This window comes from Vulpes vulpes, chromosome 7 (genome assembly GCF_048418805.1).
Source record: "Vulpes vulpes isolate BD-2025 chromosome 7, VulVul3, whole genome shotgun sequence".
Taxonomy (NCBI): domain Eukaryota; kingdom Metazoa; phylum Chordata; class Mammalia; order Carnivora; family Canidae; genus Vulpes; species Vulpes vulpes.
Window position 1 is genome coordinate 22,348,740 of NC_132786.1, and position 20,558 is coordinate 22,369,297.

At 45.3% G+C, this 20,558-nt stretch overlaps 1 protein-coding gene across 4 annotated transcripts in view; it reads left to right on the forward strand.

Annotated features, from left to right (window-relative positions):
• DPP6 (dipeptidyl peptidase like 6) overlaps window positions 1-20,558 on the forward strand; it is a 908,079-nt gene that overhangs the window by 711,392 nt on the left and 176,129 nt on the right. For all 4 annotated transcript variants that reach the window (XM_072763227.1, XM_072763225.1, XM_072763226.1 and 1 more), the window contains exon 6: window positions 6,272-6,324. In XM_072763227.1, coding sequence (XP_072619328.1) covers window positions 6,272-6,324 — 53 coding nt within the window. The remainder of the gene's footprint in view (window positions 1-6,271; window positions 6,325-20,558) is intronic.

A 20,558-nucleotide genomic window follows, 5' to 3' on the forward strand; every position in this document is an offset into this window, starting at 1 on the left:
TCCATCAGAATCCTAGAGGAGAACACAGGCAGCAACCTCTTCAACTTCGGCCACAGCAGCTTCTTGCTAGATACATCTCCAAAAGCAAGGGAGACAAAAGCAAAAAATTAACTATTGGAACTTCATCAAGATAAAAACCTCCTGCACAGCAAAGAAAATAGTCAACAAAACTAAAAGGCAACCTACAGAATGGAAAAAGATACTTGAAAATGACATATTGAATAAGGGGCTAGTATCCAAGATCTGTAAAGAACTTATCAAACTCAATACCCCCCAAAACAAATAACCCAATCAAGAAATAGGTAGAAGACATGAACAGACATTTCTCCAAAGAAGACATACAAATGGCCAACAGACACATGAAAAAAATGCTCCACATCACTTGGCATCAGGGAAATACAAACCAAAACCACAATGAGACACCACCTCACACCAGTCAGAATGGATAAAATGAACAAGTCAAGAAATAACAGATGTTGGGGAGGATGCAGAGAAGGGGGAATCTTTGTACACTGTTGGTGGGTATGCAAGCTGGTGCAGCCACTCTGGAAAACAGTATGGAGATTCCTCAAGAATTTGAAAATAGAGTTACTCTACAACCCAGCAATTGCACTACTAGTTATTTACCCCAAAGATACAAATGTATTGATCCAAAGGGGTACCTGTACCCCAATGTTCACAGCAGCAACATCCACAATAGCCAAACTGTGGAAGATCTGAGATTTCCATAAACAGATGAATGGATAAAGAAGATATGGTCTATATATATACTTACCAATTACATAGACATGGATGGAACTGGAGGACATTCTGCTGAGCGAAATAAGTCAATCAGAGAAAGACAATTATTATATGGTTTCATTCATATGTGGAACATAAGAAACAGCACAGAAGATCATAGGAGAATGGAGGGAAAACTGAATGGGAAGTCATCAGAGAGGGAAAAAAACTATGAGAGACTCCTAACTATAGGAAACAAACTGAGGGTTGCTGGAGGGGAGGTCGGTGGGGAGGTAATTGGGTGATGAGCATTAAGGAGGGCATGTGATGTGATGGGCTTTATACACAACTGATAAATTACTGAACTCTACATCTGAAACTAATGATGTACTATGTGTTGACTAATTGAATTTAAATTTAAAAAAAAAGGAAATGAAAAAAAAAACTGCATAAGAAAGCAGAAATAAATGAGATCTACCAGACCAGAGGTGTATACCAGCAAGCCCCACAAGTGTCAGGTTGGTGCCTGCAATCCCTTGAAGGAGTCTGCAGCAGCAGAAAAGAAAGGCAAGTAGGCTGGAGGGAGGAGGGCAGGGGACACAGAGTCAGTGACCTGTCGCAGAGTGAAGAAACGAGAGCAGCTCCCATCACCTTTCTCATGCACCACAAAGAGACAGAGCAGATGGCAAATTAATCAGATGCCATCATGTCTGGCAGCTGGAAATGCACTTGGAGATCGCAGTTGGAGGATGTTAGAAGTGCACTGGTTACAGGTGAATAGAAAGTGTGGCACTGCAGACTTTTCTCATGAAATGCAGTGATCGTTAAAAAGGAGTAGTTCAAAAAAAAAAAAAGCAGTAGTTCATGGAGGATATGACCAGGGATTTTTATTTTTAATGTGTGAGATTTGAGTTATATTTTACAGATTTGGGAGAGGGAACAGCAGAGAGGGAGTGGTGAAACATATAAGGCAGGATCTTTTACAAAACAAATAGGCAGCAGTCAATGAGCTTCACCTAGAAGCAGAGTAGAGTGGAGTGGAGACCTCAGAGGTTAGTCTAGGAACCTCTTCTTCCTGCAGGAGAAGGCTGGAGGTCTGCAGTGAAGCCCTAGGGGTAAAGAGTAGGTGGTAGATTGGAGAAGGTCTGAAGAAGTTAATTCAGTGCTATTGGAGGACGGATTGAACTGGAGCAGGTGGTTGAGGGAGGCAAAGAATGGAGGCAAGGAAAACTTCGTTTTTAGCTCAGTATACGGGGTGGGTGATGAAGCCACCAACTCAGATAGAAAATATCAAAGGAGAACTAGGTTTTAAGGGTTGTTGAAGAATTTATTTTGGAGAATATTGAGGTTTTGGTGCATGTGATGCATGAGGTGGGGATGTGTAAGTGAAAATCTGTATAAAGCTACAGGAGTGAACGATTTCGTAGAGGAAGAACATATGAAGTGAGTCTGCATGAGCGTGCATGGTGAGGCTGAGGCAGTGAAGACCATAGACAAATAAAAAGTATGGCTCTGTAGAAGCAATGAAGGGAAAAGGATAAAGTGGGTGGGCAGATGTTTCAGAATAGAAGAAAGAAACCAAATGTGAACTCACTCCATGACAAACCTTTGACTGGTTATTTTTATTCCAATTATTAAACGCCAATGGCAACTATTTTTCGTGATACCTTAGAAAGAAAATCTGCTAAAATTGCTTTCCCATCTTGTGAATGGTGTTTTGGGTAACAAGTTTTTATATATTCATTTTCCAAGGGAAGTTTAATAGTGTAGAAGAAACCGAAGTAACTCAAATCCATGAACTGCTACTTAGAAAAATAACTGAATGCAATCTTACTAACTTCCAACTCGACTTTTCTCCATAATCAGAAGTATTTAAGGGCTATTTCAAAGAAAGAAACATAAATACAACAGATAGAGGCCAGAGGGAAAGAAGACTTTATCTTTCTAAGGAACAAATTCTTTCAGGGACATGTAGCCTGTTTTTATTCCTTTCAAAATAAGGCGTTTGCTCTTTAAAGAGTAGTTTCTTTTGCAACTGTGGTTCTTTGGCTCTGGTTGAGAAAATATTTTGTGAAAGAGAATGATACTTGTTTGTTCCATCTTGGAGCAAAGAGAAGATTGTCACATCACCCCCGCCCCCCCGCCGCCTCTACTTTTTTTAAGAGTAGCACCTAAATCCTAAGTGCACTTCCATTTCTAAGGATCCCATTTGCATTAATAGTTCACTCTGGACGCTTCTTTCACATACATACTTGGCAGGTGCAGCATCTCGTGTTTTACTTATCTCTTTTTGATTGTGTTCCATTTTTGTTTGAATCTTTCTAGTTAGTGATTCAGTTTTCCAGATATCGCAGGACATTTTTCCATCCATACATGTTTTGTTTTGTTTTGTTTTTTTTATCTCTTTGCCCCATAGTACACATAGAGAATTGAGAATGGGTAATTTTCTCATCTTCTTGTCATTGTCCTTACAAGATTATTTTAATTTGGTCTTCTTTTCCTCATTGGTTCCACTCAGAAGATACTCCCAGGGCTGAATTTCAGAGTCATTTAGTGGTATGCTTAGACGCGTGCAAAGACCAGCTTCTAGGTATTTGTTTGGGAATGGTATAACCAGAGAATGAATTGAAATCACAGTTTCTGGAGGGATTAAAGAAATATTCCTTCAACACTCAAATTTTGTGTACTTGTGTATCTGTTGGTATCTTGGGTTGTTTTGGTTGACAGCAATCAACTTGGACTTTGAGTTAAGAGATATGTTCTTTGTTCAGACAATTTCTGATGTAGTGATTAGAGACAGACCAACCTCAGGGGAAATCTTGCTTGAGCTTCGTTTGAATTCCTTAAGATTCAATTTTCCTATCTTCAGAATAGGATGATAATACCTAATTGAGTGAGTTCCTGTATGCTGAGGAGCTGCCACACCACCCAATAACGTAGTATGTGCTCCATAAACACTAGCCACTCACACCCTCAGATCCATCGCTATCACCACCATCATCACTGTTCTGTTGAGTCATTTCCAAGACTTCCTTCAAGATTTTTGGTCTGTGAGTGGTCTCCCCCAGCACCTTACTTCCATACTGGAATGGTTTTGATGAGGAATTTGTTTATCTGTTTGTTTTAGAAGTCGTTGGAGGTTTCTAAGGAGGGAATCCAGTAACTTAGAAGTCTATCCACATCTGTACCTTTTTTCTTCTGGATTTGAACTAGATATACCACTTACCTATTACTGTATAAGAAACTACTCAAAACTTAGCAGCTTAAGACAACCAACATGTATTATCTTAAGGTTACTCTGGGTCGGGAATTCAAGACCATCTTATCTGAGTGGCTCTGGCTCATGATCTGTCATGAGTGTCAGCCGGGGCTGCACCATCTGAAGGCTTGACTGGGGATGAAGACTCTGTGTCCAAGACTCCCCTCATGTGGCTATGGGCAAGACGCTTCAGCTTCTTGTGGGCTGTTGGTGATCTTATGGAGAGGAACCGTGGATGCTTACCCCGTGGGTCTCCCCTTAGGGCTGCTTTGAAGTCCTCACAGCATGGCCACTATCTTCCCCCAGAGCAGTGATCTGAAGGAGAACCAGCAGGAAGCCACAACACCATTTACAACCTGGTCTCAAAAGTTTCACACCATCATTTCTGCCATCTTTCACTCAATGGAGTCCCTTGGAATTAGGCTCCACCCCTCTTTCCCCTCCCCCTCCTCCTTTTTGCCTCCACTCCTACCCTTTTGCTTTCTCCTGTGCCCTTGCTTTACAGCAGTTTCTTAGCAAACAAAGGTCACCTTTTGCCTGCCTGGGCCTATCATGAAAATGGAGGGAGATAAACAGGATGAACAGGTGCTGTGGGAAGAGAGTTTAGGCACACCATGTAGCACAGCACCATGTGCCATGACTGGAGAAATGCAGTGTGTCTGTCGAGCTTCTATTCTTGCATCTAAGGAAGCAGTCCAGCTCAGAGGCAGTTTAGTCAAAGCACAGGGCCCTCGGATGGACGCTGTCTGAGCAGTAATCTGTTTAGGATGCAGCCCTCCCTTCTTCTTTGGGGAAGCCATAGAAGGCATCACTTAAGAAATAGCAGAGCTAGGTGTGCATGCTCCTTATTGGATTGCTGTGGCAGGTCCATGAAGTTCTCCTTCACAATTTTGTTGTTTACTGGTTATTTACTCATAAGGAAAGCAACATTCGGACACATTTCCCTCATCAGATGTCCACTCACATCCCTCCAGCAGGCCCGGCCCCATATTTCTGGTTCAGGAGTCTCAAGATCTTCAAAAGCAAAGGTCTTTGGAACTTAAAAGCTGATGTTTGCTTTTGTATCTGAATTCCTTTTCTACAATAACTGTGATCCACTATGATTACTCTAAGTTAATCCAGGGACTCTGACTAGGCAGGGAGTCACTGAGCTTAGACACTCCTGCCTGTTGTCTTTCTCAGGCTCACTCCATCATCAGCACCCCAATGCATTCCTCCATTCCACATGCTTCACCCTGGATCTGTCTTCCTTGTCCTTACCAATTACCTTTGGGAAGGTGGTTTTAAATGCTGGCCACTGAACATTTACCCACACAGGGTGCCAACTCTCAGAAGCTAAACAGGGTGAAGAAAGGGAAGTGCAGTACATTCTGGCTTCAACCCAGCAGATAACCCATCACATTCCAACACTGAGGAGGGTCTCTACCCAGAAAGCTGGAGATGAAGAATGCCACGATTTCTTGAGCTGCATGTCCTCCCCGTGTTTGGTTATCCCTTGCATTCCATTCCATTGCATTTATGGATTAGAGAATCTTCTCCTGGCTCAAGAGTTTTAAGAGAGGCTCCAGGTTGGGGGTTATAGGAGTTTGGAAACAGAGTTTTTTGTTTGTTATCTTAGTTTTAAAAGCCATGCTCCCCCAAAATAAATTTAATTTAATTTAATTTATAATAATTAAATTTAATAATTAATTAATTTAATTTTTAATTTTAACTTAATTTGATTTAATTTAATTTAATTTTAAAAAGCTATGCTCCCTCTTGCAATGAGTTCTTAGTTTATTGACCACTCTCTGTACTTAAAAGATGCATATTCCATTGTACAGAAGGAAGGAGTTTGCCCAGTTAAGCCCATCTTGGTTTCAGTATTCACTGAGCATGCACAATGGGATTTGCCATAATTTACAAGGAATGCCCACAGTACATGGGTCTTATGGTCCTGTTGGGTCTAGCTGACTGTGTGACAGTCTCTGGTCATGTCCTCACTCATCCTGTGCTACATGTCGTTGAGTTGGAAATCTGTGCCCCTGATTTACACAAACCAGCTAGCTATGAGGATGATATCAAGCCTCTGACTGCCCTCTAAACAATGTACAAATGAAGAAAATAAAATAAACAGATATGCAAATTAACTTTCTAAAGTAAATTAAAGACTCTGCCTCTAGGTCTCCTGATTAACTACTTTTCCTCTACAGATGTTTTTTAGGGTAATTTGAAAAATATCATGGTCACAGCCTTTATCTCAATGCTTGCTTCTTTCTTATTTTTTTTTTTTTTTTGTCTTGTCTGTTTCAGATATACCAACACTCCTACACTGGATATTATGTCCTGAGCAAAATTCCTCATGGGTAAGATTGTTCTTTCATTTTCTTTTAATGAGAAATATTCAGAACAAAAAAAGAGTAGAACACGGAGTAGTTCCTTGATTCATAGAATTAAGGGCAAGAAATGGGGCAGCTTGATTTTGACAGTGAAGTGTCCTGATGTTGTGGGGCTTCCATGGCTCCTCTTTGGCTAACTGTATCCAGGGTCTAGGGAGGTCCCATGGGTCCAGTCTCTTGCCCATTTATGAAGCCCCCATCTCCTGTTCTGGTTCCCATGGTTTACCTTCAAGGTTCTGCAGGGCAGGACCTTCCCCTGGTTCTCTATAATCAGCCGTGGCCCTTCCAGGCATGGTGGATAGCCCTAGGACTCCCACAGGGTCTGGTTATGTACGTAATAGAGTGGCACCCCTAAGCTCACCTGGTCTCTCAAAAATTCATGATTTGGGACCCAAAAGTGTGTGTGGGAAGGAAACATGAGAGTATGCATGATTTTCATAAGGTTTTCAGTGCTGGGTAGATGTACCCACACACAACACAGAGACGTGTTATCAGAAGCTCATCTCCAGAGTCCAAAGGCAGTAAAGACACTGGTTAAAGTTTGCTGAAGCCATTTATTGAGTCAGACACATGCAGGAACAGCTGCAGATCTAGGAATGAGAGGCAGGGATGGATGGCCTTCTGTTTCCCTGCCATCCCCTCCCTCCTTCCTCCTCCCACCTCCCCTCCCCCACTCCCAGCCTCCTGGTTCTGCTCCACACCTCTGGCACTTCTTTCACGGTACTTTGGAAGGGTGAGGGGCTCGGGAAATGTTCAGAGAAATCGAATCGTGGTGCTGCCAGTGTTGTATGGGTTGCCTATGGATATTTGAGGGAAGCATCCTCCTTTTCCTGAATTCAAACAAGCAGCAGGAATTGCTGAAGAGTGTTGTTTCATAGGCGAGCATGAACTGACATGAATGTTTATGACTGCGGCTGGCTGTTTTCTAGGAGGAAGATAGAAATCTGGAATTCATTTGGCCTTCAGACAAAGGAAAGATGTATGTAGTAGATATGCAGCAACATGAGATTAACAGTTTCTGTTAGACACGTAGACAAATCAAGTTCAAAGAAACAGAAGATGAACCACTGTGGTAAAAATTAAGTATCCATAGGAATTTTTCATCTAAAACGTATTTTATATATAAACTCAGATGGTTTCCACTAAGGAGGAATTATTCTATTATCTTTTTAAGTAGATCTGCATCTTCAAAAGTCATGGCAGGCAGGAGTATGATTATGCCTTGAGATTTATGTAGCCCTTGTAGGACAATGGAATGTGTTATAGATGATAGATATTTTGTTCCATCTTCTATAAATTTCTAAAACTCAAAACCTAAAAGCATCTTATGCTTAACATATCATGTTAAAACTTTACTGGGTCAGTCAGAATTTAGAAGAAGCAGATTGGGACTACCTGAGTCTGCCAACCCAGGTGCAAACCAGAGGGTGAGATGGTCTATGTTGACAACCTAATTTTAGTGATGATGATAAGGATGAGGATGATCCTCCAGAGAGGGTATCAACAGATAATAGGCTCCTTTCAGTATGTTAAAAATAATCTCAGTAATAATAATTGCCATCATTTATAGATGGACTTTCACACGCCTTTACCCCAACACAATAGCCTGCAAGAAAAGCATTCTGACCCCTACTTACAGTGAGAGCTGTAAGGCGTAACTGCCCAGCATCCCCCAGCTCGTGTCAAGTTGAGCTGGGATCCCAGGGCCAGCCTGGCTGACCTTGAATCCCAAGCTATCAAAGCAACCCCCTTGAGTTATGTGATAGCTGTAAATATCAGATTTTTAGTGGTGTTACTTTATTTCTTTTTTTTTTTTTTACTTTATTTCTTTTCTGAGAACTTTTATATGATTAAAAGGTGTAGCAGATTACTTGCTATGTTTACTGGAAAAGAACCTCTGGGGGATAAAAAGGTCTATGGCCCATCCCGTCACCATGGGAATTGACACAGCATCACCAAAACTGGCATTGCTCGAGCACCCACCTCTTCCTCTTTGTCACAAGATCATTTATGGAAAATAAATCAATTAATTTCATATTTTGTCAACATCTTCTCTGTGTTAATGAGATAGGGGATAAGCCTTCAGGCCTCAAGTTTTCACTGCTCCTGGGATGCCTCAAGTGGTCACTTCTGCAAGTGCTCCACCAGATGGCAGGAGAAGGACGCAGCCCACATTTTCAGGCTTATGCTCTATGTAGATTTGGGGTAGAGAGGAAAGCACAATTGTATTTTTAAAACAAAAATAAGTCTGTGTTAAATTATTGGGATTTACATTACTTATACAAAAAATGAGGAGATGTCCTTGGTTCTTCTGAAAACATAGATCTGTGCATTTCTCACGTTCTCACTTCTCTGTCCTCGCTTCTCCCGTGAAGACTTCGCAGTAAGCCAGAGGCCATGCGAACTGTGGAATGGGATTATTTGTCATTTATAACTTGAATTTTGTCTTGGCTTCAGGCTTTCCAACTAGTCACGGAGAAGGGTCGAATTAATTTTTCAATGCATCTGAATTCTGGTTTCCTTCCTTTTTGCCAGTGGCAGAAGAATTGGGGGAGGATATACCCTTTCTACTGTGTCATTCACAGGCCGGAAAGAGGCCCTCCCTGTCCTGTGCACTTACTTCGACCTTCACAGTTTGGACCTCTGCCCATGGCGGGAGCCCAGCTCAGTCCTTCTGCATGAACTGGCTGGGGTCGTGATGGGAACCCAAGGCAGCAGGGTTTTCATCTATGCAAATGTCTAAAACATTTGGGAGAATTTGTCTGATTTCCATAAACTAAATGTTCAAAAATGGTATTCTTAAAAGACACGTATCTTTACACAAATCTGTTTGTTAAGCCGGATCTAAAGCTAGTTATTCTTAACATAAAATGTTTCAGAAGTTTTTACATTAGAAAGTCAGCAAAATAAAATAATATTCTGCAATAGAGAGTATAGCCTGCTAAACATTTTCTTTTTTTATATATAAATTTATTTTTTATTGGTGTTCAATTTGCCAACATATAGAATAACACCCAGTGCTCATCCCCTCAAGTGCCCCCCTCAGTGCCTGTCACCCAGTCACCCCCACCCCCCGCCCACCTCCCCTTCCACCACCCCTAGTTCGTTTCCCAGAGTTGGGAGTCTCTCATGTTCTGTCTCCCTTTTTGATATTTCCCACTCATTTTTTCTCCTTTCCCCCATTCCCTTTTACTATTTTTATATTCCCCAAATGAATGAGACCATACAATGTTTGTCCTTCTCCGATTGACTTACTTCACTCAGCATAATACCCTCCAGTTCCATCCACGTCGAAGCAAATGGTGGGTGTTTGTCGTTTCTAAGGGCTGAGTAATATTCCATTGTATACATAGACCACATCTTCTTTATCCATTCATCTTTCGATGGACACTGAGGCTCCTTCCACAGTTTGGCTATTCTGCATATTGCTGCTGTAAACATCGGGGTGCAGGTGTCCCGGCATGCTAAACATTTTCTATCAAGGAAATAGAAGTGTTTTCATAGAAGTATTTTTGTAAACTTGGCTGTTGCTTGGCATTTTTCTGACATGACCTTTTTCCGGAATTAAATTCTTTTTGGCTTGAGTGCTTTAAAATATATATATATATATATATATATATATATATATATATATATATATATATTTAAAGTATATATATATTCAGTATGATTACAATCTCTCATATTTATTAGGATCATCCTGAAAATCATATGGACTGGTGAAAATTACTCCTTTTATGACATAAATCAATTTTAAGGAAAATCTGGCATATCTCTTAACTGGGTGGCATTGGCATTTTGGGGTTTGGCAAGCAAAGTAATAATAAACACGAAGAAACATTTGAAGATATTTTTATTTACATGCCATGCCACCTTCTAATGGACATTGTTACCCTAAGTTAGCTTATTTATTGGTATTTTTCAGGCATCAAGCATAATTATACAAAAATTGAACTCCTTTGGAATTCTAATTGACTTATGAAGTCACGTTCTATATCTGTGCAAATTATAAACTGGGACATAGATCCTTCTGCCCAGAATTACTCTCTAACTTTATAGCTGGGATGCAAATGAGCATTCCATTGATTTAGAAAGTAGATAACTGGGCCGATCATACACACACAGTACCCAGCACCTTGCCAACAGCATGATGGAAGACTTAAGAACGGAAGCCCTGTGGTCACAGAGACCTAAATCTGAATCCTCAGTCCACTGCCAACCTTGACAGTTGTACTTCTACAGATCTCAGTTTCCATATTTTAAAAAAAGATGATAATGCTAGTGCTCACCTCATTGGCACATTATAAGAATTAAGCGAAGTAATATATGCAAAATGCACGGCAGAAAATTCCTCCTAGTGAACATTTGGGTATGCTATTAATATTGTAGTATGAATCCATATGTATCTGTAGTCTCTTGATTAGATATTACTAGACTTTACTTTCTAGCCAGCTGAAATCCTTTTTGTTATAGGAGAGGAATGATACATCCCAATAAGAATACAATTTTCAAGACTTGTTCAATGACAGTTGGATAATTATAATGCCCCTGTGATGTTTCAGTGTCTCTCTTAAAAGAGATGTCTGTAGCCTCAAGTATCTATAATTCTCAGTGCTCAGTACATTCTTTCTTGTGCCATCTCAATCAGACCTGCCACAATTAATGTTTAAGGCATTCTTGTTTTGCCTCCAGTGGAAGCAAACCTGATGATACAAGTCAATAAGTATTTATTTAGATGCTCTGTGAATAACAAAAGCATGGTTGCCATCCTTACAAAGTTCAAAATCCTGTTGAAAAGAGAAGACGCAGACTCTGTAACAATATATAATCAAGTGGCCCGAGTGAGTATTGTAAACACTAATGCAGAAGAGATAGTTGTGGGCATCAGGTCTCATAAAGGAAGCCTGGCTGCAGCTGAGTCTTGGAATTGAACGAGTTATTTTTAATAGATGGAAACTAAGAAAGATATTCCAAGGCAGGAGGATCGTTAAGCAGGCTTGACCTTCGCAATGAGCCAGTATCTTCTAGAATTTAGTATGGTTCTAGGCCAGATGGCAGCACAGGTGTTCACGTGGGGCTCTATGTGGGTAGAGAGAGGGCTGGGTAAGATAGGCCTGAAGTGCAGGGAACCTGAGCACTGCCCTCATGTGGTAAAAACACTGGGATCCTTGAGAGCAGATGTGTTGAAAATGGCAGGCTTGAGTGAGTTTCAGGCATATATAGAGTAAACTGAGGGGAAGGAGAGGTTTGGGGCATGGATTCAATTAGGAGGAGACCTCGTAGGGGATAATGAAGGCTGGGATTGTGGCAGAGCCCAGTCGGCGTAGAAACCACACTCAGAGTGATTGCGGGCAGCTGGCGTTCTCTTGCAAAATGAAGACAGATTTCCAGTGTTTTTTGTTTTTTTGTTTTTGTTTTTGTTTTTTGGTTTTTGGTTTTTGGTTTTTTTTAGATTTCCAGTGTTTATTGCATGTCCCTCTAATTAAATCTTTGGGGCAGCCTGTGTCCCACTGTGAGCTGAGCCCAGTGTGTGAGAAGATTCCAAATGGTGAGTTCATGAGGGCAGGCATGAGAATTCCCAGCACGCCTTGGCACAGCGGTGGCTCACTGCATTTCCTTCCTGGGCTTTTTCTCATGGATCTGCAGGGGCCCTGCTGCTGGCTCTTCCAGGCAGACACACGCTGGCTCTGCCCAGCCAGCTACCTCCACAGCTGCCAGAAGTTGCATGAAGAAAAAAATGTACTAAGCCAAAATGGGGAAGAAAGCGATGTCCTTAGAATGTCACCTTTTGTGTCTCTGCCATGGCATCAGGGGCAGGGAGGGGGGCATCTGGCTCTTCAGGCTCCCACCATGTCTCCAGGAGGACGAGGTCAGCTCCTTCTCCCTCCTTCCCTCCGGGACACAGACCTCAGCAACAGGAGGACAGGGTCTAGCTCCTTCTCCCTCCCTCCCTCCCCCTCCCTTCCTTCCTCCCTCCTGGACACAGACCTCAGCAAAAGGACAGGGTCTAGCTCCTTCTCCCTCCCTCCCTCCCTCCCCCTCCCTTCCTTCCTCCCTCCTGGACACAGACCTCAGCAACAGGACAGGGTCTAGCTCCTTTACCCTCCCTCTTTCCCTCCCTCCCTCCAGGACACAAACCTTAGCAAGCATTTTCAAGAGAACATGACCTTAGAGTCAAATAGATCTGGGAATAAATTCCCAGGCAGCCCCTTTACCTGTGTAATCACAGAAGAGTTACATTGCTTTCTCCAGGCCCAATTGCTCCATATATAATGGAAATAAAATCCCTGACTCATAGGGTTCATGAAAAGGTTATAAGAGATACTGTAGAATGATGAGGTGGTACATTTAGTGTGTGGGGAGCACTACAGGCTCTATTCATGGAGGAACCAAGAGCTTCCATAATCTGGCCATGTCTAATTAACGCCCCCCTTCCCTGTATTCAGACACAAAATAAATTTCGTCCTTAATGTCAACTCTGATCGATTGCAATGGCTTCCTGGAGCTCTGAGTTTAAAAGTAGTCCAGAGCTACGTCTGGACTCTATGGGAAAGAATGTGGAGATCTGCGCGTTAGGGCTGCGGGGAGCCAGGGGTTGGTGGGAAAGGAACAAAGATGCGTGCGATGCCTCACATGTGCCAGCCCTGCTCCTGTGAATGGTCATGTCAGTGGCATGTCCAAGTGCTGTCCCCAGCCAGGGAGTGCTGCTGTGCGCCTATGGCCCCACGCACATACCAGAGACTTCCTGCTTCCTATGCAGCTGGCCTCCACATCCTCTGACCCTCCATGGCCAGCGTCCACACCCCCTCCCCAAAGAGCCCTCCTCCAACTACCCGCCCTCCTAGATGAGCATCATCCCATTTCTCATGGCAAATTGCTGGTCACCTTGTTGAAGTTATATGTATTTTTTTTTCTGCATGGAACATTTAGAAATGTTTTTAATATGCATTTTGTTGCCTGGCACATCCCACCCCCTCATCCTAAGGCCTCAGGGAGCAGGGTTTCTCTGGCAGTGGCTTGCCCATGTCTGCACCCCTGGGCACTGCTGCCCAGGGACAGCTTGACCATGCAGAAGGGGGTGCCCCGCAGTCCATGCTCTCTCCCCCACGTGGAAGCTCTCAAATGCCAGGGCTGATCAGTTTGCAGGAGAAAAGCCATCAGCCAGAGGCAAAAGGAGCCAGTTTCGACCATAGTTTCCCAGCAGATCACTTGCTGCCCCACAACCCATTTGAAAAAGAGGCGACAATATGCATGTACTTCTTGGATCCTGAACTGCACGCTCATGTCCTGTGAGCCATTCCCATCATAGGAGATACTCCTCGGACGTTGGCTGACATTTGGAGGAAACCCACTGATTAAGCAGTGTTGTCTGGGAAGATGGTGCGTGCAGGGAGGCCCACCCGGGAGACTCTGCAGGAAATGAGAGTCTCTGAGGATGGGGCCTCTGGCCTTCCAAGTTCTGATTTCAGTTTGGATCTGGGGTCCACTGGGCCTGCTGTCCTCACTAAGTGTCGTGGGAACTGACAAAAACAAGTGACTAACGTTTCCCCTGAAACATTAACTTCCTTGTCCTCTTGACCGACGCAGAGACGTAGAAGCTGGTCTCAGATTAATGGTGGGGTCGGCCGTTTATTTAGTGCCGTTCAGCGGAGGCTCCGCTGTATCCAAGTCCACACCAAGGAGAGAGAGGAGACGAGCCCGTCCTGTGTCGCCGGGCTCCGCCAGCAGCCTGCCGCGCTGTGTCCAGCCGTGGGCTCCACCTAGTGGGACCGGCGGTGAAGCCGCCCATTCGGATCCCTGCATTTCGGGTCTGTGCTGCGCACACTGTCCTGCTGGAGGGTCACCGGCCAGGGCTGAGTCCCGCAACATCAGAGGCTCGTGGGCTGAGCCCTTCCACTCGGAGTCCACCCCCCGAGGAGCTGGCCGCTCCCTGAGGTCAGCCGTCCTCCTGCCCACAGACGAGTCCCTAAAGAGAAGTGTCCCAGCCGCCGGCCCACGGCTGTCGGCACGTGTGCTGTGCTCGTTCCTGCCACCGACTGGCTGAGCGGCCAGCGTGCGCCAGAACCGCGCCAGCCACCGGCGGACGTCGGGAAGCCACGTGCATCCTCACTGTCTCCTTTATTTTGTGTGTGTCATCTCCGTGGCACCTCTCCCCTCTGTGCTCCAGGCTACCCCGACAGAGGGCTGGCCGCAGAGCCCCGCCTGTTTACACTGGCAACACTGGCGTGGGCTGAAGGTCCCGGCTCCCCCGGGCAGGACGGCGGGCAGCGGGAGGGACAGGCCCCGAGAGGACGCGCGTACAGCAGTCACACGGATATATAGTCACGGGCTCGTCGCCGTGTAACTTACCTCTAATAAAACTCACAGTTTAAATGATAAATTTCCAGTAAGTTTTGGTGCCACAGGTCATGGTGCCATCACAGGGGCACCTCCGCGCCAAGGCAGGAGGCAGTCACCGTGCCCCTCCAACACACCTCGCGGCCGCCCTGACAGCCAGGGATGTGTCGTCCCTCCCTGTCGTCTCGCCGTTCCCAGAATGTGTTATGCATGGAGTCAGGTCCTGCAGCCCGGGCGGCCGGCTGTTAGCGTAACTGCCTTCCGCGGTCCCCCACGTTGTTGCCTAGGTCTGTGCTCCACACTGGTGGTTGCTGAGAACGGGTCTGCTGCGTGGCCACACTGTCATTAGTCCACGTGTTCACCATTTGACATTTGAGTTGTGTCCAGCTTGGGGCTTTTTTGGATAACACTGCTGTGAGTGTTTGCCCACAGAATAACCTATGGAGATGTGTTCATTTCTCGTGAGTAAATACCTAGAAGTAGAATTGCTGGACAATAAATGGAGGTTTAACTCGATAAAAAACTGCCGATTATCCAAAGTGACCGTACTATTTAGACACACACACACACACACACACACACACACACACATACATCCCTTTTAAATTAATTGCCCATCCTCACCGTGCCCCTGCACGTGACTGGCCAGATTCGCCAGCGCCGATGCCTGTCCCCAAGCTCCCCCTGCCCCGATACAGGCACAGGGGGTGAGCTGTCCAACCTGGCTGCATGTTTCTTTGTCCCCACGATTGCTGTCCTCAGAACATCTATGAATGATGGGTCCATCGGGCAGCACGTGGTGGGTGCAGTAGGGAATCAGAGGTGAGAGGCAGATCACAGCCCCCCGAAGAAGCTGTCCTGTCCATGTGCATAAGCTTCCGAGCATAAACCCCCTTGAGATGGCTTATTTCTCAGACAGATTTCTGGGAAGGGTATTTTTGTTGTTTTGTTTCGTTTTGTTTTCCAAGAGCTGGCTATCTTAGAGGAAGGACCATGAAAGGCTGAGATCCAAAGTCATCCCAGTCCTGGGCTGGGTATGCCTTTTGCCTCACAGCTTAAAGGCGGCATACAGGACCTCCCATGCCTGGACAGCCTGGGGTCTGTGCTGCAGACCTGTTTTCTGACCCCGGGGCTCCCATCCAGCGCTAGCAAAGACCACAAAGTAACTTCTGTTGGGAGGGATTTGTAGGCTTTTTCAGACTTTCCTGTCCATTCTTTTATTAAATCTTCACTGCAACCCTATGGAGAAGATAGGCAGGCAGCACGGACCCTCCCTGGGAGGTGATTGGTGTGCAGTACCACCAACCCAGAGCAGGTACACTTGACTAAGAGGTGTTTCCAGAGCCACTAACCATGCACAGTACAAAGGACTGTGTGCTGTTGTACTTCCTCATTGGGAAGGCCTGATTCCAGGGCAAGGGCCCGAACCCAATGGCACCAGTATTCAGTGGAGATGACGCAGTCGTTCATTGTGTTGAGGCTTTCCAGCTCCCCGGGACTCGGCTCAGCCAGCAGACACTCAGGAGCAAGGTGGACACACTGCCCTGGGCCAGGTGCCCAGACTGAGAAGAAGCCTTGCAAAGCACATGCTTCTGCCTGTCTGCACGGAATTCAATTTAACCCCAGCTGGTAGCTCTCTGTTTTCTACATCCTGCAAGACGGATGAAGACGCCCATAGGGAGAAAGTGGGAGCGCTAAACCTTTGGAGCATTAACCTTTTTTCATAAACACAGAAGTTTGGACACCAGGTTCCCAGTGAAGGGCAAGTTATTTACAGCTGTCAGCCTACTGACTCGGATTCAGCACCTTGTGGCCCTAATGTAAACTTCCACTGACTTGGTGAAGTGCTCGGAGTGGCTATCGAGCAGTGCTCACCACACTTCCCCCTGGCCCCCACAGAAACAGCCGACATGGACCATAAGGTAACATTTATTTTTTTTTTAAGATTTTATTTATTTATGCATGAGAGACACAGAGAGGGAGGCAGAGACACAGGCAGAGGGAGAAGCAGGTTCCACACAGGGAGCTGGATATGGGACTTGATCCTGAGACCCCAGGATCACAACCTGAGCTGAAGGCAGATGCTCAACCACTGAGCCACCCAGCTGTCCCCGTAAGGTAACATTTCTTAAAGGAGAGAAAAAAAAAGTCCAAACCCAGGGCTCATATAAGCCCTGCATATCCTGACAGGTGATAGGAGAACTGGAGTTTCTCACCCAGTACTGAAGCTACCCACCTGTGAAGGTCCTACTGGGAGGCCCATGGCCTTAACCACCGCCCCCTACCTGGGCATGTCTGGTGTGGCCCCAGCCCCTGCCCGCCCCCTTCCCATGCAGCCCGCCTCAGAGGGCAGCCCTTGGTGCTCATGCTTAATGTATCATCCTGTCCCAGAACTACAATAGTTCCCTGCTGCCAACCATGCAACATCCAGACACCATGCTGGGCTCCATCCACTCTGTCCTTTGTCCATTTTTTTCCAGATTCTTCTTCCCAGGACACACCCTTTGCACCAGGGAGAAGCCATGCCCTTCATCACGCTTGCTGTGTTCTTGAGATCTGCCTGCTTCTTTATTCTCCTGTGCAGATCTGTACAAATCCTGTCATTGACAGTCCAACATAAAGGCCCAAGTTTCTCTCTGTATCCTTATCCCTTATCTCACGTATGAATGAGGCAGGAAATGAATGAATGCATGTGCAAATACACGTACACGTCAGTGAGCCCTTATCACATTTGGGACTGAGACGTACAATATCATTTTGTATTTGGTACTCACAATGATGAGGGGGCGTAGGTCATTTCTCCACCTCAGAGATGAGAAAACTGAGACCCAGAGTTGAAGCAACTTGCTCCAGGGCTCACCACTAGTGGTCGACCATGGTTTCAACGTGGTTCTCCTGCTCCAGGTGTAGCACCCTCTTTGTAACATCACCTTCCATGGCATCTCAGCCTAACTAGAGTCCAGCTGAATTATGGACTGAGTGTCATGTCATTCACTTTATGTAGGTTCATTCTTCCTCCTTGTGTTGAGTGTGATTTAAAGCTCATAGACCAGGGGTGCCTGGGTGGCTCAGTCAGTGAAATGTCTCCCTTTGGCTCAGACCATAATCTCAGAGTCCTCAGAATGGCCCTGCGTTGGGTTCCCTGCTCAGTGGGGACTCTGCTTTTCCCTCTGCCCCTCTCCCTACACATGCTCTCTGTCTGTCGGTCTCCTCTCTCTCTCTCTCAAGTAAATAAATAAAATTTTTTTTAAAAAAAGTGAAGCTCATAGTAAGGACTGCATTGAGTAGCTGTGAGACTGGAGATGACCCAGTGACCAGCATTATCAAAACAGGAAAGAAGCCCAAGGTGGGGACGTTGCCCCGTGCCACTGCTCACTAAGTGAGTCTGCACGTCCTGTCGGTGAATGATGTTAAGAGACACTCCTGCAGTTTATGTGGCGTTTTTTAAAAAAAATTTTAAGATTTTATTTATTTATTCATGAGAGACACAGAGAGAAGCAGAGACACAGGCAGAGGGAGAAGCAGGCTCCCTGTGGGGAGCCCGATGCAGGACTCGATCCCAGGACCCTAGGCTCATGCTCTGAGCCAAAGGCAGATGCTTACCCACTGAGCCACCCAAGTACCCCTATGTGCTGTTTGACATCAGTCAGAGAGTAATCATTGTGCTATTTTCCTGTTTTGATAGGAAAAATGAAAGATATCTGAAGCAAATAATTGGCCCCTATCAAAATAAAGTTTCACATCATTACACATTACATACAAACATTCTAAGAGGTCAGACGAGGAAATACCTAAGGGGCCCTGTGTGTCACCGTGGTCTCAGACCACAGCTCCAGGCGAGCCCTGCTCCAGCCCTCGTCAAACCAAACAGCCTGTCAACTGTCAAGATAGCTGTAACAGCCTGGGGGAGGGGCCCTTGGTGGTTTGGAGGCAGTGAAGTGCCATTTCTTGGTAGAGAATCACCCCTGAGGGTCTCTGACCCATGAGGAAGTGTAGAGCTATATGCCTCGGTGGAGGTGATCTTGATGAACCTGGGCTGAAGGTCATGGAGCTGGGTTCTCTGCCAGCCTGCCCCCCGTGTAACTGGCCTCCTTCTCCTTGTTCCTAAAATTTGGCTAAAGGTAACTGCTCAGGTGGGTTGTCAGAATCGTCGTAGGGCTGTGGAAAGACAGAGGTTACACAGATACATTTGCATTAAAATTCATATTTATGTGTGTTGAACGTACATAAGGTTAAAAGTAACCACCCTCCATTGCCCCCCCCCCCCCGCCAGAATCCCAAGGGAAAGGGAGAAAGATTGTCTTTTAAGAGTTGCTGAAATCCTGTGGCTCTGACTGCCACAAATCCTGCAGGCATAGTCCAGGTGTTCATCTGAGGTTGTGTGGCTCGGGAACCTGACTGTACCCACAACTCTCATGATTATTTTGTAGGAAATGGAAATCTGAGCAGGTGGGCTGAACCCTTCTGAAGACATTTTGGGTGAATCAAAAGGTCAGTGTGCAGATCAAGAAGCCCAGAGGGGCAGAAAGACAACGACCACCCCTGATTGCCAGACGAAAAGCTTTCCTTGCCACATGGGGCTGCTTCAAGCTGCCTGCCTACTCTGTCCGGCTCGCCAGCTACCTTCTGATCACAATTTCACTCAACCAATTCATTAACATGAGCACTCAGGCCAACTGGCCTGTTATATTTCTCATCAAAAATTAGCAAATTAGGGGCGCCTGAGTGGTGTAGTCTGTTGAGTGTCTGACTCTTGATTTCAGCTCGGGTCATAGTCTCAGAGTCATGGGATCAAGCCCCACATTGGGCTCTAGGCTCAGCATGTAGTCTGATTCAGTTTCTCTCTCCTTCCCTCTGCACACGCACTCTCTCTTAAATAAATAGATAAATACTTTTTAAAAAAATGAACAAATTACCTTTCTCGGTTACATCAATTCTGAACTTGGCTAAGGTGCAGCTATTCCTAAGAGATAGATAGGAATCCACACGCCAAGCACATAGGGTGTCTATGGGTGCCGAGCTGATGGCCAGGCCCCACCCGTAGTAGCCTCTCCAAGAGGTGTACTCCAGGCATCCAGCCTTCCTGGAGGACACTGCAGCACTGCCAGTGCCATGTCTGATTCCCTTCACTGACTGGCTTAGCCTGGTTTCTTTCAGCCGTCTTCATAAAACACACCGAGCAGTTTGGGTGCAGACATGGGTAGGGGTGTTACATCCTATCATTTCCTCATTAACCCGGTAAATATGTGCACAACAGGAAGGCCATAAAAGTTTATGTAACCAAAGTCAACTAAAAGTTATAAAAGAAAGATGTCCTTAAGAGAGAACCATTTGTTCCTACCACCCAGCAGTAAGGAGTGCATACAGGCCTTGCTGATGAGGATGGCGTCCATGCTATAGGTAGCTATGATGCCCGACCTCATCTCTTCATCCTCAACATTTCACGGATGCCAAACAATGTTGTGTTTGGCCTGTGTTTGGCCACAGGAAATGTTTATTTCAGTGTTTAGGTGCCTTCAGTCATCGCCAGCTCCTTGTTTTCGGCAAGATTCCCATTTCATCAGCGCTAACCCAGGTAACTTGGCTCTTTGGCACCCACTGCTATTTTTGGCGTGATTTGGGACCCAGAGAGAGAAAGGCCTTCTGTGATAGCGATCTCATTATTATTTTGAGTTCCCAGATGCACTTACCATCTTCATGTGGACAAAACAATAATTGACTGTAGTTACATCAGATTGTCTCCTCCTGATTTGTCACCAACATAATACCGGCCACTAAATAGCATTAGAATGGAAGAGATAATGTTTGCCACAAAGCAGAGCACTCGCTCTTGGGTAAAAGTTGTTTTTCCAGTCTATGGAGAA